The following is a 23,252-nucleotide window of genomic DNA, read 5'->3' as shown; positions in this document are numbered from 1 at the left end:
AGGATAAGGACAGCAGGTACTGAGCATTACACCCTGTATATAGAGAAGTGATACTGTGCACATGCAGATATATACATGATAAGGAGAGGTACTGAGCATTACAGCCTGTATACAGAGAAGTGATACTGTGCACATGTACACACACAGGATAAGGACAGTAGGTACTGAGCATTACAGCCTGTGATACTGAGCACATGCAGGGATATACAGGATAAGGACAGGTACTGAGCATTACACCCTGTATAGAGAAGTGATACTGAGCACATGCAGAGATATACAGGATAAGGACAGGTACTGAGCATTACACCCTGTATACAGAGAAGTGATACTGAGCACATGCAGAGATATACAGGATAAGGATAGGTACAGAGCATTACACCCCGTATACATAGAAGTGATACTGTGCACATGTACACTCAGGATAAGGACAGCAGGTACTGAGCATTACACCCTGTATACAGAGAAGTGATACTGTGCACATGCAGATATATACATGATAAGGAGAGGTACTGAGCATTACAGCCTGTATACAGAGAAGTGATACTGTGCACATGTACACACACAGGATAAGGACAGGTACTGAGCATTATTAAGCACTGTCCCACCTGCAGAATATTGCCCAGCAACCGCAGCCTGGAACGAAACAGATCGGTAACAGAGATGGGGGCAGAGTTATGGTCACAGTCACGTGGTGCTGGTGAGTGATCGTCACGTGACGCGAGAGCAGCAACATGGCCGCTGCGGGTGCGGAAGTGGCTGTGAGCGGAGCCGGGGGCAGACAGAGACGGACAGACCGACCAACAGCGGCTGCAGCAGCGGCAACGGGTGTGATGGCAGAGTGACTCCCCTGTGCCGGCGGTGAGTGGCCGCATCCTCTGTGTATATATACTGTATGTGTGTGTTTGTGTATATACTGTACACAGCCTGGTCACCTGACTCCTCCTGCGGCGCCTGTTATTATTTACTGAGTATTATTCCTATTGCCCCAGACACAGATTTCTTATACACACACACATGTACACTGACATTCATGCATCATACACCCACCACAGAGACGTGCACACATACTTGTATTAATTTACACACACATACACACACTCACTCTGCCCTGGGATCCTTTACTTGCCCTGATATAAAGCTGTTGCTCCTTTATTATGTGACGAGGACCAGAGTGTAAGTGTTACCCCACAGGGACAGTTCAATCTGTGAGCGGACGTCCGCGTGTACACATACAGCATATATACTGTCGGCGACCGTATACCCACATCCCGTGTGAGGACCTGTATGAGGCGCATACACCAGGTAACGGGGGGGGAGATTTCCCCCCGGAATCCAGCCCTGAGGACCTCTATGAATCCGATAGCTGCCTATAATTTCATTAGGAGCTAGTGACCTCATTGAGGCACGAGGTACAGAGTTGTTAGAGCTCCTGGTAATTGAATAGGCGCTGCATTGCTGTCCATCTCATAAACTGAGTGAAGGAGCCACCTCCAGGCCTGGTTTTTATTCCCTGCCCCTTCCCAGATAACACCCATACTTCCCCCCCCCCCCCCCTTCAGATACACATGACATGAGTCGCTGCTTCCTCTCGCTGTGTCAGCGTCTTCTCTCTCCTCCTCCGGCCAGAGTGCAACTCCTGCATCTGTCACACTGGTGGCTGCATCACTGGTGTGTGTCCTGTAATCAGTTCAGCCGAGGTTTCTGTTTCCAGTCACACTGGTTTATATTACGCTCGTGATAATGGCTCTTTTTCACTGTTTTACAATTAGGGCTATGTCACAATGTTTTTTTTTTCTTGTATAAATCCTTTAGATTGTAAGCTCTTCGTGTGTTATTGCAGTGTACATCCCAGGGCCCCTCGCTGTAGCGTATGTTGGTGCTATAATATTATCATCCTTAATAAAAAAGACGTTGCCCAGGTGATCCTTGCACAGTCTAGCCGCCTCACCCTTTTTTTATTTTTTTTTTATTGACAGGTTTCACAGTTTTGAGAGGGTGAGACAGTATGGCGTCACGACACGCTTACAACGACACGGCCCCCTTCCTGACGCAGGCGGATAACACGGAGGAGATGAGGGACGGAGGGCCAGTATCTCGAGCGTCGGATGACGAAGAGGAGAGCGAGGGGCGCGGAGCGGACGATGTGGAGGCGGTGACCGGAATCTCGTACCGGCGCTCTGTCATCATTGTGATGATTCTTTTCTACATTAATCTCCTGAACTATATGGATCGTTTCACTGTGGCAGGTGAGGCGCCGGCTGGGTCAGTGACGCAGGTCGAGGACAATCTTTGTCTTAAATCGTCAGCATCACCCAGTTGTGACGTCATATTCAATGGATTCTGTTTGGACGGCTGGCAGTCCTGCACGCACGGGCAGATGCACGGATATATCCACATGGTGCATCGGCTGTGCTGCAGGGCTAACCTGTCTGTGAGCAGCATCGTACAGGCGTATCGGCTGTGCACGAGCTGATATATCGTTTGTCGGCCGTACGAACTATATATTGACAAGTATCCTTGTGCAAGCTCTCACTGGTCATTGCTGGAGAGCATCATGTGTGTTCGCCTTGTAAACAGACTTTAATACGTGCAAGTAAAATAGTTTATTTTATAGCTATACTACTTAAGTGTTCAAGCCTTCTGCTTTGCCCAGTGAAAGTGACCAACTCCATATGATGTTCACAGATAAGTGTTAGCCCACTCGTCTGTCGCAAAAAGCTAGTGTTCACGCTAGGCTGTTTTAGCAGGGCGCCGCACCCTGCCCGATTTTTTTTATTTTTTTTTTAAAGGCAAAATCCGCCCTGCCCTTTCTGCGGCGCCCTGCTAAACAGCCTGCCCGCTTCCTGCTCTCCCAGCGTGTATAGATGCATGTACACAGCATCCGTTGTTCACGTTACAGGAGAGCGCTTGGGGGAAGCCCAGCACCTCCGTAGGTGCTATGCACGCCCCCTTTAGTGATTCTGCCATCTGACCACGCCCCCTTTAGTGACACTGCCATCCCACCACGCCCCCTTTAGTGACGCCGACCACGCCCCCTTTAGTGACGTCTGTTGGAGCCGCACTGCCCGCTCTAAAGACGTCTTAGAGCCACACCCCCAATTTGCAGAGCCACGCCCAGTTTTCAGACGCGCGCAGAAGTGCCCTCACAGACCGGCACCCTGCCTTCAAAAATTCCTAGGGGGAACACTACAAAGCTCATACTCTGTAGATCAACAGGGATTTGTTTACCGGATGATCTTCTGTATCTCGTTAACGGCTAATTATTTGCATCTATAATTTTACCCGGCTATACCTCCTGTTCTGAAGCCACCCCACTCACTCCCACCCCGCATCGTCCAGAGCGTCGGGCAGGACACAGCACACACTTAAAAATCTAAATTTTTTTTTCTTTGATTAAATTCAATATTTAATTAGCCGACGGGATTGCGTGCATTTAATGAGATTTTAGTCCCCATAATAAAAATGTTGGGACTTTTTTTTAAATATTTGTGATTTGAAATTGCTTTCCAATTCCAAATCTGCTAAATTCTTCCAGTGCAGGAGCCCTAAATTGATCAAATTGGCCTCATTAAGTATCATAGTGCTACATACGTGTTCTGTAACAGTAACACATGCTAACCAATCGGATGCATGCTTCTATTTGCTGAGCTTCACTAGAAAACTGGTATCTGATAGGTTGCTGCTGGACACGGTTCTTTCCAGTAAGCACCACGCTGGTAAATATAAGTAAGCGGGTAGTGCTGGTGTCCGTTCTTGAAGGGAATACAAGCTGTCTTTTTTAGAAGCATGGTTCCTTTAGAACACAGGTTCTTAAACTCGGTCCTCAGGACCCCACACGGCCCATATTTTGCAGGTCTCCTGTAGATTTTTAAAATGTGGCAGTTGGTGATACACAGTGCAGCTGCTGGGTGACATGGAAAACGTGAACCGTGTGCGGTCCTGATGACCGAGTTTGAGAACCACTGCTATAGAACATACCGATCCTAGCTGTAATTGGAGATATGAGAGTACCCAAGTGATCCCTGTTCAAATATTTTTTTTGTTCTCTTTTAAACATTCCTGGATATCAAGAGGTTTAATAATTAACTGATACAGTGACTGAGATACAGCGCCAGTCTGCTTATATCATGATAATATATTTGTAGAGGATGTATAGTCGGATGCCGGCCTTGGACAACTTATGGGGCAAACATGGACCTTCCATCTTCTCTGCCGCTGTCTGTGCTCCTCAAACTCTACCCTCAAGACACGTGTACTCTGTGCGTGCCCAGCATTCATCTGTCTGATGGGAGCAAATGACAATCGACCATTTGCTTCCAAACGCTGGGAAACGCACAAAAACGATTGTTCTAATAAATTTGTTAGCTCAAATGGATTTAACCAAATTGCCTGAACGACCATTGTCTGTTCTCCAGTGTTTGGGGGCAGATGGTCCATTGTCATTTTGCTCCCATACATTTATCAGAGTTTTGTTCCCACCAGGCAGGTTTTAAGGATATCCTACTTGAGCACAGATGGATAAATCAAAATGACCGAGGTACAAATTAAGGGGTTAATTTAGAGTTGTTAGCAGTTGGGCAAAACCATGTGCACTGCAGGTGGGCAGATGTAACATGTGCAGAGAGAGTTAGATTTGGGTGGGTTATTTTGTTTCTGTGCAGGGTAAATACTGGCTGCTTTATTTTTACACTACAATTTAGATTTCAGTTTGAATACACCCCACCCAAATCTAACTCTCTCTGCACATGTTACATCTGCCCCACCTGCACTGCACATGGTTTTGCCCAACTGCTAACAAATTTGCTGCTGCGATCAAGTCTGAATTAGGCCCGAAGTCACCTGCACTCAAGCATGGATAGCCTTAAAATCTGGACTGTTGGTGTCTTGAGGACTGAGTTTGAGAAGCACTGGTCTGTTGCGGAGTTTCCGGAGTCCCGTCCTCGGGGGAACCCTAACAGTGCATGTTTTCCAAATCTCTTTGCTGGAGCGTTAAGAGATCTACAGGTGGTTCTGATTATTTCACTAGTGATTTTCTGAGGTGATCTGGAAAACATGCACTGTTAGTGTTCCCTGAGAACTGGATTCGGGAAACACTGGTCTATGGGATCTCGGCATGCCAACCAGTGGCTGTATGAGGTACTGCACCCTTTACATACATAACTATTGTTAGAGGTTTTAAATGATTTCTCTACTCTTTCGGTTCAGCCCTAATCTTATTGGAGTCAGGTAACGTGCTGCTCTGATGTTGCAGTGGGGTCACTGATGTTCCTGTGTTTTCGTACTAATAAAGGGTTTCTTCTGCGTTGTCTGCTCTTACAGGTGTGCTCCCGGATATTGAAAATGCCTTTCAGATCAAGGACAGTGACTCTGGATTAGTACAAACAGGTACTGCAGCACAAAACACCGTTATTGTCTGTCAGCGGCCGGTGGGACTTCTGTTCCATCCCTTTCCTGAAACCGGACGTATTTGCAATGCTGTTGTAGCTTACTTCTCATGCTACAGTATGCTCTGGAACGATCAGCAGTGTTTGAGAAAGTTAAGATACAAATAGGAAGGGTTATTATATGGTTTCGATAGTAACAGATCTGTACAGATTGGTGATTGCACATTGGGGCTTACTCCATCCTATCGGAACAAGTGTGAGGGATAACTGACCTACAGGTCTTTTTGTGCGGTGGGTTACTGCCTACAACAGAGGTGAGGGAAATACTGCAGTTTTGCAAAGTAAAGGTAGACGCAGACATTTTTAGTTTATATCTGATCTTTGGGGCTAATCCTAACGCATACATTTGGTAAATGGGTAAGAACGTATGAAAGGTAGCACTGGCATTGAACGTCTCTTAGAGATGACCATTCTATGGTCGCCGGTATAGTCTGTTGTACTGGCTGCCTACGTTATGCCTGAGAAATAGCTTGTGCCATGTTTTAAAATAATTTCTGAGGTCGCCAGAGGTGCGCACAACTCCAGCCGATTATGTGCTTTTTAAATGTTAGGGGGATATCCAATTAGCCCTGGTTTTTTACCGGGGCTAATTGTCCCGCCGGGGGCTATCTAATTAGCCCCGATAAGCCGGCGCGTGCCACGGTCTATCAGGGATTTTGTTTCAGCTGCCTCCAGCAGGCGAAGCAGAATCCCCGGAAACAGCCCCGTTTTCGTCCGAAAACGTGACTGTTTCACCTGAAAACACACAGGTTTCACTGAACCTGTGTATTTTCGGGAGAAATGGGTTTTTTTTGGTTTTTTTTACACGCGATCTATCTGGATAGCCTGTAAAAAAAATAAAATTGGTGAAACATCGGAAAAAAGTCTGATAAACGTCCGAAAACGGACGTTTTTCGGACCTGATGTTTTAACGGGGATAATTGGATATCCCCCTTAGTCTGCAATGGTGACAATGTGCACGTGAGAACTAATTCATCAGATTTTTAATGCACTTTTCAGGTGTTAGTGGGTAGTCATGAGCCCCCCCCCCTTGTTTCCCCCTATCCTTCACTCCCCTGGTTATGACGTGTGTCTCTCTGTCTCCAGTATTCATCTGTAGTTACATGGTGTTGGCACCGGTTTTCGGGTACTTAGGGGACCGTTACAACAGGAAGTACATCATGTGCTGCGGTATCTCCTTCTGGTCTGTTGTCACGCTGTGCAGCTCGTTCATTCCCAAGCAGGTAACGCACTGTGCCAAGTTTGCAGGGATGGGCAACCTCTGGCTCCAGGGCTCGACTAAGGCCACGGAATGTGTAACCTAGTATACAGGCACTTGTATGATTCTTACTTTGCACTTGTTCACAGCACTTCCCCCTGTTCCTGCTCACCCGAGGACTGGTCGGGGTGGGAGAGGCCAGCTACTCCACCATCGCACCCACGCTGATCGCCGACCTCTTCGTGGCAGACCAGCGCAGCCGCATGCTCTCGTTCTTCTACTTCGCTATCCCCGTGGGCTGGTAAGTGTCCCATGCAAACACTAGTGTGTGTGCTGATAGCTGCCGCACTCTGAGGACCTGCTGGGACGGAACGCTGATTATCCAGCTGCTATATAAAGCTTCTTGCGCTCTGTAGCTTTGCTGCAGTTGGACAAATTAATGAGGGTTACAAAACCTTGTATTGTCGGAATTCTGTGGTATCCTCGGTGTAATTAAATAAAGAAGACAGCTGATACGTTTATAGCAGACGTGGTTGACTTTAAAATGTAAGCTCTTGTGATTTCTGCCTATTACAGTGGCCTTGGATACATTCTGGGATCAAAAGTGACCAGCGCTGCCAGCGGAGACTGGCACTGGGCGTTACGGGTGAGTGAGAGGGCCGTGTCCTTCTGTTTATCTCTGTATGTCCAGTAAGATGGGTGGAAGGTAAATGTTATCCGCGGACGCAGTAGGTACCACCAGCATGCCACGGGAGATGTATCATTTACGTCCTTTCCCACATATGTCTTTCTGTGGCACATTCGCATACATAGGGGCAGATATACTAAGCCTTGGAGAGAGAGAACCAATCAGCTCCTAACTACAGCCTGTAACATGACAATTAGGAGCTGATTGGCTGGCACACTTAATCGCTCTTCACTTTATCTCTCTCCAAGGCTTGGTACATCTGCACCTTATACTAGTATGAAGGCTGGCAGCATTCTCTCCTAAGTGATTGAGGACAAGTTGCCCTAGGGCTCAGCGATCATTTCTTTCAGTATTAACCTCGGAGAGTTGTCTATGTTTAAAGCAAAGGGCCAAGCACGGTCGTGTAGCAGGTTTTGGTAGCTTCCATCGGCCCTCATTCCGAGTTGATCGCTAGCTGTTGTTCGCATGTAGCGATCATTTTAAAAAACGGCAAAATTGCGCATGCGTATGCACCGCAATGCGCATGCGTGGCATATGGATACAAAGAGCATCGCGGTTTTGCACAGGTTCTGGCGACGCTTTCAGCCGCACTGGCGCAACGCAGGGAGATTGACAGGAAGTGGGAGTTTCTGGGTGGCAACTGACCGTTTTCTGGGAGTGTTTGGAAAAACGCAGGCGTGGCCGGGCGGATATCTGACGTCATTACCGCGTCACTCGTCGCAGCAATCATCACACAGAATAAGTAACTACAGGGCTGGTCTTGTTCTGCACAAAATGTATTTGCTGCCGCGCAGCTGCACAGGCGTTCGCACTCCTGCTATGCTAAAATACACTCCCCCGTGGGCGGCGACTATGCGTTTGCACGGCTGCTAGAAGTAGCTAGCGAGCGATCATCTCGGAATGAGGGCCATTGTTCTGCTGATGTTCTAATCGCTTCCTCTCTCGTTGTGCTGTATATGTGATGTAAACTGATGACTGGTTCTTGGCGACAGGTGACCCCAGCTCTGGGACTTATCGCTGTTCTGCTCCTGGTCATCTTTGTGAAAGAGCCACCTAGGGGCGCCGTGGAGAGGAGAACGGATAGACCCCTGACCAACACTTCCTGGGCATCTGATATAAAGGCCCTGCTGAAAAAGTGGGTGTTACCTGTGTTGTATTATTCGCCGCCCCCAGCGCTCGCGTCATTAACGTGCGTCTCTCTCTTCAGTCCTAGCTTTGTGCTGTCAACACTCGGATTCACCACCGTGGCTTTCGTTACCGGAGCCCTAGGTCTCTGGGCCCCCTCTTATCTGATGCGGGCACGGACTGTGTTATGCAAGGACGAGCAATGTCAGACCCCTGATTATGATGACAGGTGAGGACCGGCTCACCTTGGCCATTATGTATAGACTATGAGCAAAACACGCCAGCCTCCTGTTCCGTCCCCTAACCACATCTTGCATTGCAGTCTGATTTTTGGGCTGGTCACGGTCGTGACTGGTCTGCTGGGGGTTGGGGCTGGAGTGGAGATCTCTAAACGCTACCGGAAGGTGAACCCGCGTGCGGACCCGTTAGTATGTGCCTGCGGACTGCTCGGATCGGCCCCGTTCCTGTACCTATCCTTGGTCTTCGCAGACACCAGCCTTGTGGCCACTTATGTGAGTAGCCTGGGAATCGCTGTTCTTTAATGACGATCTACCACCTACACACAACACAGGCATAGCGGGCTGAGCCAATGGGAGTGCAGCCTATCCGCTCACTGGGATCCGGTGACCTCACTGACGCTGGGATGAAAAGGTAGACAGCGGCACGGCTGGGGTTATAGAGGAAAATGTGCAGACGCCTCAGACGATTTACTGAACACGCCCGTTCATCCGCACACGCATCCTGTTACATGTTCAGTGTAACTGAGAGATCCTCGTTCTGTGCACTACTTACCTGCTCTTTATCTCTTTCCCCGCTGCAGGTTTTTATCTTCATCGGTGAGACTCTGCTTTCTTTGAACTGGGCAATCGTGGCTGACATTCTGCTGGTGAGTTATCAGGGAGCGTCATGAGTTGCAGCAGAAATTTGGGGGTTGAGGGGGTTGTTAGCTGATGCTCCGATTGTCTTATATAACATGGAACTCCAGGGCAACTATCAGAGTATATACACTGCTCAAAAAAATAAAGGGAACACTAAAATAACACATCCTAGATCTGAATGAATGAAATATTCTTATTAAATACTTTGTTCTTTACATAGTTGAATGTGCTGACAACAAAATCACACAAAGATTATCAATGGAAATCAAATTTATTAACCCATGGAGGTCTGGATTTGGAGTCACACTCAAAATTAAAGTGGAAAAACACACTACAGGCTGATCCAACTTTGATGTAATGTCCTTAAAACAAGTCAAAATGAGGCTCAGTAGTGTGTGTGGCCTCCACGTGCCTGTATGACCTCCCTACAACCCACACAAGTGGCTCAGGTAGTGCAGCTCATCCAGGATGGCACATCAATGCGAGCTGTGGCAAGAAGGTTTGCTGTGTCTGTCAGCGTAGTGTCCAGAGCATGGAGGCGCTACCTGGAGACAGGCCAGTACATCAGGAGACGTGGAGGAGGCCGTAGGAGGGCAACAGGAGGAGCACTGCCAGAGCCCTGCAAAATGACCTCCAGCAAACCACAAATGTGCATGTGTCTACTCAAACAAACAATCAGAAACAGACCCCATGAGGGTGGTATGAGGGCCCGACGTCCACAGGTGGGGGTTGTGCTTACAGCCCAACACCGTGCAGGAAGTTTGGCATTTGCCAGAGAACACCAAGATTGGCAAATTCACCACTGGCGCCCTGTGCTCTTCACAGATGAAAGCATGTTCTCACTGAGCACATGTGACAGACGTGACAGAGTCTGGAGACACCAAGGAGAACGTTCTGCTGCCTACAACATCCTCCAGCATGACCAGTTTGGCAGTGGGTCAGTAATGGTGTGGGGTGGCATTTCTTTGGGGGGGCCGCACAGCCCTCCATGTGCTCGCCAGAGGTAGCCTGACTGCCATTAGGTACCGAGATGAGATCCTCAGCGCCCTTGTGAGACCATATGCTGGTGCGGTTGGCCCTGGGTTCCTCCTAATGCAAGACAATGCTAGACCTCATGTGGCTGGAGTGTGTCAGCAGTTCCTGCAAGACGAAGGCATTGATGCTATGGACTGGCCCGCCCGTTCCCCAGACCTGAATCCAATTGAGCACATCTGGGACATCATGTCTCGCTCCATCCACCAATGCGACGTTGCACCACAGACTGTCCAGGAGTTGGCGGATGATTTAGTCCAGGTCTGGGAGGAGATCCCTCAGGAGACCATCCGCCACCTAATCAGGAGCATGCCCAGGCGTTGTAGGGAGGTCATACAGGCATGTGGAGGCCACACACACTACTGAGCCTCATTTTGACTTGTTTTAAGGACATTACATCAAAGTTGGATCAGCCTGTAGTGTGTTTTTCCACTTTAATTTTGAGTGTGACTCCAAATCCAGACCTCCATGGGTTAATAAATTTGATTTCCATTGATGATTTTTGTGTGATTTTGTTGTCCGCACATTCAACTATGTAAAGAACAAAGTATTTAATAAGAATATTTCTCTAACGTCCTAGTGGATGCTGGGGACTCCGAAAGGACCATGGGGAATAGCGGCTCCGCAGGAGACTGGGCACAAAGTAAAAGCTTTAGGACTAGCTGGTGTGCACTGGCTCCTCCCCCTATGACCCTCCTCCAAGCCTCAGTTAAGATTTTGTGCCCGAACGAGAAGGGTGCAATCTAGGTGGCTCTCCTGAGCTGCTTAGAGTAAAAGTTTAAATAGGTTTTTTATTTTCAGTGAGACCTGCTGGCAACAGGCTCACTGCATCGAGGGACTAAGGGGAGAAGAAGCGAACTCACCTGCGTGCAGAGTGGATTGGGCTTCTTAGGCTACTGGACATTAGCTCCAGAGGAACGATCACAGGCCCAGCCATGGATGGGTCCCGGAGCCGCGCCGCCGGCCCCCTTACAGATGCTGAAGCAAGAAGAGGTCCATAAATCGGCGGCAGAAGACTTTCCTGTCTTCATAAGGTAGCGCACAGCACTGCAGCTGTGCGCCATTGCTCTCAGCACACTTCACACTTCGGTCACTGAGGGTGCAGGACGCTGGGGGGGGGCGCCCTGGGAAGCAATGAATTTACCTTATTTGGCAAAAAATACATCACATATAGCTCCTGGGCTATATGGATGTATTTAACCCCTGCCAGTTTTCCAGAAAAAAGCGGGAGAAGAGCCCGCCGTGAAGGGGGCGGGGCCTATCTCCTCAGCACACAGCGCCATTTTTCCCACACAGCTCCGCTGGTAGGAAGGCTCCCAGAATCTCCCCTGCATCCTGCAACTACAGAAACAGGGTAAAAAAGAGAGGGGGGCACTTATTTGGCAAAATAACAGATATAAGCAGCTATAAGGGATAGACACTTATTGTAAGGTTGTCCCTATACATATATAGCGCTCTGGTGTGTGCTGGCAAACTCTCCCTCTGTCTCCCCAAGGGGCTAAGTGGGTCCTGTCCTCTATCAGAGCATTCCCTGTGTGTGTGCTGGGTGTCGGTACGTGTGTGTCGACATGTATGAGGAGGAAAATGATGTGGAGGCGGAGCAATTGCCTATAATGGTGATGTCACCCCCTAGGGAGTCGACACCTGAATGGATGGCCGTAATTAAGGAATTACGTGACAGTGTCGGCACGTTACAGAAAACTGTTGACGACATGAGACAGCCGGCAGCTCAGTTAGTGCCTGTCCAGGCGTCTCAAACACCGTCAGGGGCTATTAAACGCCCGTTACCTCAGTGGGTCGACACGGACACAGACACTGACTCCAGTGTCGACGGTGAAGAAACAAACGTATTTTCCAGTAGGGCCACACGTTACATGATCACGGCAATGAAGGAGGTTTTGCACATCTCTGATACTGCAAGTACCACAAAAAGGGGTATTATGTGGGGTGTGAAAAAACTACCCGTAGTTTTTCCTGAATCAGATGAATTGAATGAAGTGTGTGATGAAGCGTGGGTTACCCCCGACAAAAAACTGCTAATTTCTAAAAAATTATTGGCACTATATCCCTTCCCACCAGAGGTTAGGGCTCGTTGGGAAACACCCCCTAGGGTGGATAAGGCGCTCACACGCTTATCAAAACAAGTGGCGTTACCGTCTCCAGAAACGGCCGCCCTTAAGGAGCCAGCAGATAGGAGGCTGGAAAATATCCTTAAAAGTATATACACACATACTGGTGTTATACTGCGACCAGCAATCGCCTCAGCCTGGATGTGCAGTGCTGGGGTGGCTTGGTCGGATTCCCTGACTGAAAATATTGATACCCTGGACAGGGACAATATATTATTGACTATAGAGCATTTAAAGGATGCATTCCTATATATGCGAGATGCACAGAGAGACATTTGCACTCTGGCATCAAGAGTAAGTGCGATGTCCATTTCTGCCAGAAGAGGATTATGGACGCGACAGTGGTCAGGGGATGCGGATTCCAAACGGCATATGGAAGTATTGCCGTATAAAGGGGAGGAGTTATTTGGGGGCGGTCTATCGGACCTGGTGGCCACGGCAACGGCTGGGAAATCCACCTTTTTACCCCAAGTCACCTCTCAGCAGAAAAAGATACCGCCTTTTCAGGCTCAGTCCTTTCGTCCTCATAAGGGCAAGCGGGCAAAAGGCCACTCATATCTGCCCCGGGGCAGAGGAAGGGGAAAAAGACTGCAACAGACAGCTTCTTCCCACGACCAGAAGCCCTCCCCCGCTTCTGCCAAGTCCTCAGCATGACGCTGGGGCCTTACAAGCGGACTCAGGCACGGTGGGGGCCCGTCTCAAGAATTTCAGCGCGCAGTGGGCTCACTCGCAAGTGGACCCCTGGATCCTGCAGGTAGTATCTCAGGGGTACAAATTGGAATTCAGGAACCGGCGAGGGGGAGACGTCTCGAAGTCTGCTTTACCAATGTCTACCCCCGACAGGGAGGCGGTATTGGAAGCCATTCACAAGCTGTATTCCCAGCAGGTGATAATCAAGGTACCCCTCCTACAACAGGGAAAGGGGTATTACTCCACGCTGTTTGTGGTACCGAAGCCGGACGGCTCGGTGAGACCCATTTTAAATCTGAAAGCCTTGAACACTTACATAAAAAGGTTCAAGTTCAAGATGGAGTCACTCAGAGCAGTGATAGCGAACCTGGAAGAAGGGGACTACATGGTGTCTCTGGACATCAAGGATGCTTACCTCCATGTCCCAATTTGCCCTTCTCACCAAGGGTACCTCAGGTTTGTGGTACAGAACTGTCACTATCAGTTTCAGACGCTACCGTTTGGATTGTCCACGGCACCCCGGGTCTTTTACCAAGGTAATGGCCGAAATGATGATTCTTCTTCGAAGAAAAGGCGTCTTAATTATCCCTTACTTGGACGATCTCCTGATAGGGGCACGGTCCAGAGGACAGTTAGAGGTTGGAGTAGCACTATCTCAAATAGTACTACGACAGCACGGATGGATTCTAAATATTCCAAAATCGCAGCTGATTCCGACGACACGTCTGCTGTTCCTAGGGATGATTCTGGACACAGTACAGAAAAAGGTGTTTCTCCCGGAAGAGAAAGCCAGGGAGTTATCCGACCTAGTCAGGAAACTCCTAAGACCAGGCCAGGTGTCAGTGCATCAGTGCACAAGGGTCCTGGGAAAGATGGTGGCTTCTTACGAAGCGATTCCATTCGGCAGATTCCACGCAAGAACTTTTCAGTTGGATCTGCTAGACAAATGGTCCGGATCGCATCTTCAAATGCATCAGCGGATAACCCTGTCTCCAAGGACAAGGGTGTCTCTCCTGTGGTGGTTACAGAGTGCTCATCTCCTAGAGGGCCGCAGATTCGGCATTCAGGATTGGGTCCTGGTGACCACGGATGCCAGCCTGAGAGGCTGGGGAGCAGTCACACAGGGAAAAAATTTCCAGGGCTTGTGGTCAAGCATGGAAACGTCACTTCACATAAATATCCTGGAACTAAGGGCCATTTACAATGCCCTAAGTCAGGCAAGGCCTCTGCTTCAGGGTCAGCTAGTATTGATCCAGTCGGACAACATCACTGCAGTCGCCCACGTAAACAGACAGGGCGGCACAAGAAGCAGGAGGGCAATGACGGAAGTGACAAGGATTCTTCGCTGGGCGGAAAATCATGTGATAGCACTGTCAGCAGTGTTCATTCCGGGAGTGGACAACTGGGAAGCAGACTTCCTCAGCAGACACGATCTTCACCCGGGGGAGTGGGGACTTCACCCAGAAGTCTTCCACATGATTGTAAACCGTTGGGAAAAACCAAAGGTGGACATGATGGCGTCTCGCCTCAACAAAAAACTGGACAGATATTGCTCCAGGTCAAGGGACCCTCAGGCAATAGCTGTGGACGCTCTGGTAACACCGTGGGTGTACCGGTCAGTGTATGTGTTCCCTCCTCTTCCTCTCATACCAAAAGTACTGAGAATCATAAGAAGGAGAGGAGTAAAGACTATACTCGTGGCTCCGGATTGGCCAAGAAGGACTTGGTACCCGGAAATTCAAGAGATGCTCACGGAAGACCCGTGGCCTCTACCTCTAAGACAGGACCTGCTCCAGCAGGGACCATGTCTGTTCCAAGACTTACCGCGGCTGCGTTTGACGGCATGGCGGTTGAACGCCGGATCCTGAAGGAAAAAGGCATTCCGGATGAAGTCATCCCTACCCTGATCGAAGCCAGGAAGGATGTAACCGTACAACATTATCACCGTATTTGGCGTAAATATGTTGCGTGGTGCGAGGCCAAGAAGGCCCCTACGGAGGAATTTCAACTGGGTCGATTCCTGCATTTCCTGCAAACAGGACTGTCTATGGGCCTCAAATTAGGGTCCATTAAGGTTCAAATTTCGGCCCTGTCGATATTCTTCCAAAAAGAACTAGCTTCTGTTCCTGAAGTTCAGACGTTTGTCAAGGGAGTACTGCATATACAGCCTCCTTTTGTGCCTCCAGTGGCACCTTGGGATCTCAATGTAGTGTTGGGATTCCTAAAATCACATTGGTTTGAACCACTCACCACTGTGGACTTAAAATATCTCCCATGGAAAGTGGTAATGCTGTTAGCCCTGGCTTCAGCCAGGCGTGTATCAGAATTGGCGGCTTTATCCTATAAAAGCCCTTACCTAATTTTTCATACGGACAGGGCAGAATTGAGGACTCGTCCTCAATTTCTCCCTAAGGTGGTTTCAGCATTTCACTTAAACCAACCTATTGTGGTGCCTGCGGCTACTAGGGACTTGGAGGATTCCAAGTTGCTGGACGTAGTCAGGGCCCTGAAAATATATGTTTCCAGGACGGCTGGAGTCAGAAAATCTGACTCGCTGTTTATCCTGTATGCACCCAACAAGCTGGGTGCTCCTGCTTCTAAGCAGACGATTGCTCGTTGGATTTGTAGTACAATTCAGCTTGCACATTCTGTGGCAGGCCTGCCACAGCCAAAATCTATAAAAGCCCATTCCACACGGAAAGTGGGCTCATCTTGGGCGGCTGCCCGAGGGGTCTCGGCTTTACAACTTTGCCGAGCTGCTACTTGGTCAGGGGCAAACACGTTTGCTAAATTCTACAAATTTGATACCCTGGCTGAGGAGGACCTGGAGTTCTCTCATTCGGTGCTGCAGAGTCATCCGCACTCTCCCGCCCGTTTGGGAGCTTTGGTATAATCCCCATGGTCCTTTCGGAGTCCCCAGCATCCACTAGGACGTTAGAGAAAATAAGAATTTACTTACCGATAATTCTATTTCTCATAGTCCGTAGTGGATGCTGGGCGCCCATCCCAAGTGCGGATTGTCTGCATTACTTGTACATAGTTATTGTTACAAAAATCGGGTTATTGTTGTTGTGAGCCATCTTTTCAGAGGCTCCTTCTGTTATCATGCTGTTAACTGGGTTCAGATCACAAGTTGTACGGTGTGATTGGTGTGGCTGGTATGAGTCTTACCCGGGATTCAAAATCCTTCCTTATTGTGTACGCTCGTCCGGGCACAGTATCCTAACTGAGGCTTGGAGGAGGGTCATAGGGGGAGGAGCCAGTGCACACCAGCTAGTCCTAAAGCTTTTACTTTGTGCCCAGTCTCCTGCGGAGCCGCTATTCCCCATGGTCCTTTCGGAGTCCCCAGCATCCACTACGGACTATGAGAAATAGAATTATCGGTAAGTAAATTCTTATTTTCATTCATTCAGATCTAGGATGTGTTATTTTAGTGTTCCCTTTATTTTTTTGAGCAGTGTAATACCACCTGGTTAGCGGCTGTGATGTGTCTGATAATGTACAGGTCCATCTGTGTGTAGATAACGTGCCTTGTTTATATGGCTGCAATGTTGGTATATGATACAGTGTAATGTTTATTGTGTACAAGGCTCCGTTCAGACAGATTTGCCCTAATCTCAGTATGGGAGAGACTTTTCTATAATATATTTTATATTGAACCCGCAATTCCACCAGAGGTTGGGGTTGGGTTCCACCTGATGTAGAGGAAGGGACAGTCCTTTGATGACATGGTAAAAATAATTAAAGCTACTTTATTTCAATGTATTAAAAGGACATTATTATGATTAGTGATTATTTTTAAGGCACCATAAAGTTCTGCATCTCCATACAGAGCAAAAATACAAAACTGAGTACATATAGTATGAAAATTTAATATATACATAATCACATTTGTAGTCCTAGTTCTAAAAATTAGTTATTCAGTGAGTGAGCCTAAGGGTGAGGGATGAAGCCTAAGTAGGGAGGACCCTCACACACGCTTGTACTGTAATGTGCATGGGAAAGAGTGAGAGTGGTGTGGAGAAGCGGAGGAGGTAGAAAACAAATCAGGCGGAGGACCTGGTAGGCTCGGGTGTCTATGGGAGTTGTGAGGGAGGGTAGGAAGCAATGGAGGTTGGGGGAGAGTCTCGCAGAGTAAGTGAAGGACACCAGCAGGTTTGGGGCAGCTCAGGAAAATCCTTGGAGGCTTGAGTGAGAGATAGTAACCGGTGGGGAGGAGGTTGGCAGTGACCAGCTGACTGGAGGAGTCAGGGAGCAGATAAGGCTTGAGTTGTAAGATGGGAGACCTGTAGATGAGTATAAATTATGTGGTCCATTTTAATGTGTTTACCCCAAGCCAATACTATAAATAATAAGCCTTTGAGCCGTCCCCTGAATGAAAATATAATTGAGTATTATAATAGCGCAAGTCACCAGGTTGTTAGAACAATACTATAAAACTGGCCATGGGCTGCATAGTTATAGACCTAATTGGTGCATGTATGGACACTTCAAGACAGGTTCCGCTGTCTTAGCTGGTGGTGGAGTGGGCATACGTAGACCCGGTCAATAGGAATATGCTTTGGAATGAAGAGCTCGTCTTTGGGTAGGCGGTCACCAGCCAACCTTGGTAATGTAGCACACTAAGATCTGCACCGTCCGTTTACGTACAGGTGGTGTTGTGTATAGTTTCTACAACGGGTCTGGAAAAACCCTGACTGACGTAGTAACTGATCTATGGTGTTGAGTTCTGAACCTCCACCTTAAGGAGTGTATAGTGCCACCTGCAGGCTGCAAGAAGTTACTACCTAACCCTCTAAATAAGAAGTGCCGAAGACCATTAGAGAGAAACAGCGGTGGCACAAACCTGGAAAGTGGACCTGGACCGTCATTGTCCAATCCGTTTGTTTCTATGTTGCATACAGCAGAGATCTGCTGTCTATATGCATTGTATCTTAAGCATGGACCCCAGACTCCTGTTCTATCAAACAGACATCTAGAGAGAATTGGTGCGACCAGTTCCTGGTGTTTGTAGGGTTCAGTGACCGTCTCTTCTTCCTCCCAAACCCCTCTTCTACTTTCAGTACGTCGTCATCCCCACAAGACGCTCCACAGCGGAGGCCATGCAGATCATGGTGTCGCACTTGCTGGGGGACGCCGGCAGCCCCTATCTCATTGGGGTGGTAAGTAGCTGCTTATTGAGGGTCTCGCATCCCCTTCATATAGGAACATTTGATTATGGAAAGTGTTTCAGTATCTTACAGGAAACTAGGGTAGAACATGGATAAAGTGTGTTTAACTGTTCGTTGAGCGTAAAGTGTTGCGTTGTCTTGGCGAATGCTCTGGTCTCACTATATAGTGGTATAGTCATGTACGGTGGAGTTTAGGGTTTGTCACAAAGACTAGGTTGCCACTAGCTAGAGGTCACTGTAGTTTGCTATAAAGGCTTTCCGTTAGACGGTTATTGCGCTGTGTATTACGCGACGTACCTCCATCTGTGTACGCATTGGTTATCGTGATCTCTGCATCTGTCTATTTACTCCTCAGATATCCGACAAGATCCGCAGCGGGAAACCAGACTCCACCCTTCTGAAGTTCCGCAGCCTAGAGTACGCCCTCATGCTCTGTGCTTTTGTGGGTGTGATAGGCGGAGCTTTCTTCCTGGTAACCGCCCTCTTTATCGTGAAGGATCGTAAAAAGGCGGAAATGTTCTCCCAAGGTGCGTTGTCATTTTATATAGGTATTTCTGCCTACCGAGCGTCCTAGTCTCCCCGCGTCGGCACTACAGCACTCTACTCAAATAGAGCTACTTCTGTTCCCCTGTATCGTCACCAGGAGGAGCCCGTTTCTCTTCCACGCTGTCCTCATTCCTATAGGTCACTGTCTTGTTCTCCTATTAGGTGCAATTAAGTGTCATGGGTAGGTGATGGATGGAGCCAGATGTCTCAAATGATGTGTAATACAGCATGAGATCATAGACTAGGTCCAACGTACCTGTCTGCTGCAGGATGGGGCAGCTGTACTGAGCATGGGAGGGGGTGAATGATGGGTTTAAAATACTGTACACAGATCATAAGACAGGTATAAACATGTGAAGTCTCTTCTAGATATTTGTCCGCTGAGGAGATCCTGAAATCCTGCCATGTTGAGGATGAGTACTGACTGTTTGTTTTCCTCACCCCTAGGTCTGCTGACAGAGTCGGACAGTGATGACAAAATTGTGGTTCCGAAACGAGGAGGCTCGACGAGGGTTCCAGTCTCCAGTGTTTTGATATGACATGGTCCTGGGGGATATCTAGGAATCACCCGGGGTGGGGAATGTGCAATGCAGAAAGAATGCACTGCTGCTCTTGTGGTCCAGAAACTCATGGAACCTCGTCCTCAGTGCTTGGGGAGGGGGGCAGCAGAGTGTCTCACCAAGGACCCCTTTGGGATAGCGCTGATCACTGCAGGCCAGCGGCAGAGCTTGGAGACTATCCGGCCGGCCGGGAACCCTTCCTTCTCCATGTTCTCTTTACCCATCAGGATATTTATTTGCTTTTAATTTGGCTTTTGCTGATCCATGCCCGCCTGTGCCAACGATCCTGGAATCCTTTCCCTTTTAATTTGAAAAATATTTTATTACAGGATACGTGTTCTCCAAATTCTATAATCTGTAACAATGTTTTTCCTGATCGCACTGGCTGTTTTGCACCGTCATTGCATGTAGTATGTTAATGTTAAATCCAGCTGCTTTGGGCTTAACTCCATGCTACAAGAAGGCGGTAAAGGAGAGTGCAAAATGGGTGGCAGACTTGTATATGTTGTGTTTTATAATATTTATAACATAGCGCCGCTTGTGTAGCAGCCGCACATACAGTATCCCTGGCTAGCGCCTGATTTGGGTCCTTTTTCCGTGTAATGAGGACACGTTCTAGCAAATCCTGGAAGAATAATATTAACCACTCACCAGTGCATGTCCACTAGTTCTGCAAACATACTTTATGCAGCTGAATTTGAGGTTCCAGAAACAAGCCAAAAAGCTTTGGTATTCCTTACACCTACCTGTATTCCATTTTGGGAGACACAGAACTTTACGTATTCCCTTCCCTACACTACCTTGTGCATTATAACCGATTTGTATAAAGACCTGTGGACAGAGCAGTGCATAGTGTGACATGATCCTGAGCTGTGCTAGTATGTAATCCTATCCTCCCCGTGTTTATGTGGCTTTGTAGTAATGTTATATGTACTTACAGTTACAGACACCTGGTTTCCCATCACTTGTGGTCAGTCTGAGCCAGCGTTACACGCTCAGTATACCATAATGCCACCGTGCTGGCAGACGGATGTTTATCCATCTTTGATTGTACTGGATCCAGCACAGGTTCTTCATTGATGAACGGCATGAAGTGTGCCCCCCACTCCCTCCCCCAGTCTGTCTTACTGCTTGTTTCCTGAGCGCTTCCCAACTTCCACTTCCCAGTGGGGGGGCATCCGGCTTCTATTGCAGCATTTGTAGTTTGCTCACATATGTTATTTCCTGAGAACTTTGTCTGCATGGTGCATATTGTCTTCTAAGTATCGGACAGATAAATCAAGTTCCTCGTGTCTCCTCTAACAAGACCCGCCACGTCTGTATATTATGCCCTCTTTAACACGTTCCCACGTGACTTTTTCCTGCACAACTAAATGCATTGGTGCTCGTGCATGCACGCCTGAGGTGCCCAGATCCTCTCAGAGGGTGAAAACTTTTGCACCATCCCTTATGCTGCCATACTGGTGCCCGCAAATCCATTCTCTTTGCCATGATAAAGCCGGGTGCATTCGTACAGACAGGAGCAGTTTGTGCGGTGTGGTTGCACACGGTTGTATAATGACCCTTAGTGTATACACTACGTTTAGACAGCCAAGAAAATTAGCTGGACTCTTTTCTCATTTAAAAATGCAGCAAACCGCCATTGTTCCGTATTCAGTTGTGCGCTGTGTGTGAAAAGATAGGATTAGTGCAGGTGTTGGGTTTAGACACCTATAAGAATGGGAAATCTCTCACCCTGACCTGTTTTTTAAGGGACTGTTGATACTGTATTGTCTTTGGGTGCTTTTAACCTATTTGCTATTTTTGTTTTGTCATGGTGTTGTTATTGCTTGTTATCCAAAAAGATAAGATAACGTTCTACATCAGGGTTCTGCTCAAGTTTACCCGATAGGTCGTATTTTCAAGACTTGAGGCACGGGCAGATAAATCTCTAACTTTGCTAGTACTTACAACCCTCCACCCCTGTTCCCGTAGAGGGATTTACTGACTACATGGGCCGTCGGGGCCAAAGTTTAGAAACACAGCGGTAGGTCTACAATGAGATTCAAACATGATCCCTTCTTCTCATTAAAGTAGATGGGCAGGAGTGGTACCGTAGTGGAAAGTACTGAATATGTAGTTTTTTTCCCTGTTGATACAACAAGGATATTCCTATCGCTATCTTAAATTTACCAACAAATCTGTGAGCTGCAGTCCTGTGACTGTGGTTGCTATGGTAGCCAGATAACAGTGCAGAATGATAACATTAATAGCAGCCTGAAGAAACAAACCAAGGGAAAATTATAATTACATTCTTCTAGAATGTCACAGTGGTTTCGTGGGACTGCTGTTTTAAATTGAATGGAGCTGTATATGTTCTATACCTCATTGCAGGACCTTTTTTATTTTTAATTTTTTTTTTAATTGTTTTTACATTTGGTACATTTATTTAAAAATAAGTTTTCGTTTTTTTTGTAAAACAGTCTGTTTCTAGATAGCCCACTTTCATTTACTGACTGATTAACTCGTTCAGCATTTTATATTCCCTCTGAGTCGCACAGATTCCAGTCTGTTCTGTTTGCTTTTGTTCGCTATATTCTTAGTATAAAGTTCTCCTGATATTTGCTGTATATTTCTTTTTCCTCTAATAAATTAAGAAAAAAAAAAGTCTTCATTCCTTTGCTATATGGTGTTTAAAGAATGAACTTCAACTCCCGTAACTGCTCGTTAAAATCAGTAATCAAATAATGACCAATATGAATGTAATCTCCAGAATCCAAGATTTCTTAGATTACCAGTCTAGTGCCCCCTCTTGCATCCACCAACTCTCCCACTCATTCCTGCCCTAAGCTCCCCTTACACCGACTCACTCCTTATGTCTTCCCTTTGTCTCCCCACTTCCCTTTACACTGTAAGCCTCACGAGCAGGGCCCTCCTCCCTCCTGTTCTCATTACGTACTTCTCTTGCACGCCAGCTACACTCTACACCTCCTTGGGCTCTCTGGCTCCACTCCACAGATTTTCGTTTCTTCAGCCACTCTAGACCCGCTCTCTGCGCCCAGGCTATTGTGTACAGTTTACGCTGAATATCTCCCTTGCATCAGTGGCTGTGTCTCTGTACCGCAGTATTTTGGGGGTCATTCCGAGTTGATCGTAGCTGTGCTAAATTTAGCACAGCTACGATCAGGCACACGCCCAGCACAGGGTGATGCTTTTGCATCTCAGGAGTCACCTCTTCGCTGCCCCGGGTCACAGCGGCTGCGGTTCCTCTTCGTCAGTCACACACACCACCGCTGCCCTCCTGGATCGCGTGGCCGCACACAGGGAGGCGGTAAGAGGGTCCCCCAGGCAGGAAATCATGATCCGGCATTGCCGGTGGGAGGCGAGCTGCGCACGCTGGCATGGACACTGTGGCAGTACAGGGACCCCACTAGACCACCAGGGCAAGGGCACAGGTCGGTTTTATTATACAGCCCACAGTACCCGGTGGTGAAGTCCAGCAGGGGGATAAGGCGCTGACCTGTAGCCCCTCCCCGAGCCAGAGGGCGTCATTTAGAGTGAAGGTTCCTGCCCTGGAGATGCATATCTCTGTCCCTGTCAGCGTTTGGGCGCCATTAGCACAAGCTGAGCTGATCCTGGGACTGTCTGGGCAAATCCTCCTCTGTGAAGCCGCCTGCCTGTTAGCGCTGTGCATTTACACAGGGCCGGTTCTTGCCCTTGTGGCGCCCCGGGCAAAATTATAGGGGTGTGGCTTCATATGGGGGCGTGGTCAGTTACACCCCCATTTTTTGCCCTTGAAGCACCTCTGAAAG

General features: G+C 48.1%; 1 protein-coding gene across 1 annotated transcript; it reads left to right on the top strand.

Annotated features, from left to right (window-relative positions):
• The first annotated feature begins 770 nt into the window (after window positions 1-770).
• Window positions 771-22,101, top strand: SPNS1 (SPNS lysolipid transporter 1, lysophospholipid). The gene is made up of 13 exons (XM_063935353.1): window positions 771-858; window positions 1,977-2,246; window positions 5,320-5,385; window positions 6,531-6,667; window positions 6,792-6,943; window positions 7,219-7,288; window positions 8,323-8,465; window positions 8,538-8,684; window positions 8,778-8,967; window positions 9,276-9,341; window positions 18,248-18,346; window positions 18,711-18,882; window positions 19,349-22,101. Exons 2-13 carry the CDS (start codon window positions 2,006-2,008, stop codon window positions 19,438-19,440), a joined length of 1,575 nt encoding a protein of 524 aa, XP_063791423.1. The 5' UTR covers window positions 771-858; window positions 1,977-2,005; the 3' UTR covers window positions 19,441-22,101.
• The last annotated feature ends 1,151 nt before the right edge of the window (window positions 22,102-23,252 follow it).

The sequence above is a fragment of the Pseudophryne corroboree genome, chromosome 7 (genome assembly GCF_028390025.1).
Source record: "Pseudophryne corroboree isolate aPseCor3 chromosome 7, aPseCor3.hap2, whole genome shotgun sequence".
Taxonomy (NCBI): Eukaryota; Metazoa; Chordata; class Amphibia; order Anura; family Myobatrachidae; genus Pseudophryne; species Pseudophryne corroboree.
The sequence above is the reverse complement of the archived record's forward strand: the minus strand, read 5'-3'. Positions and strand labels throughout refer to the sequence as shown.

Excerpts from the sequence above, each read along its gene's own strand:
- SPNS1 (XM_063935353.1), top strand. The coding sequence starts at position 2,006 with ATGGCGTCACGACACGCTTACAACGACACGGCCCCCTTCCTGACGCAG. Across the intron at positions 2,247-5,319 it reads GGATCGTTTCACTGTGGCAG|GTGTGCTCCCGGATATTGAA; the intron begins GTGAGGCGCCGG and ends CTGCTCTTACAG. Across the intron at positions 7,289-8,322 it reads ACTGGCACTGGGCGTTACGG|GTGACCCCAGCTCTGGGACT; the intron begins GTGAGTGAGAGG and ends TCTTGGCGACAG.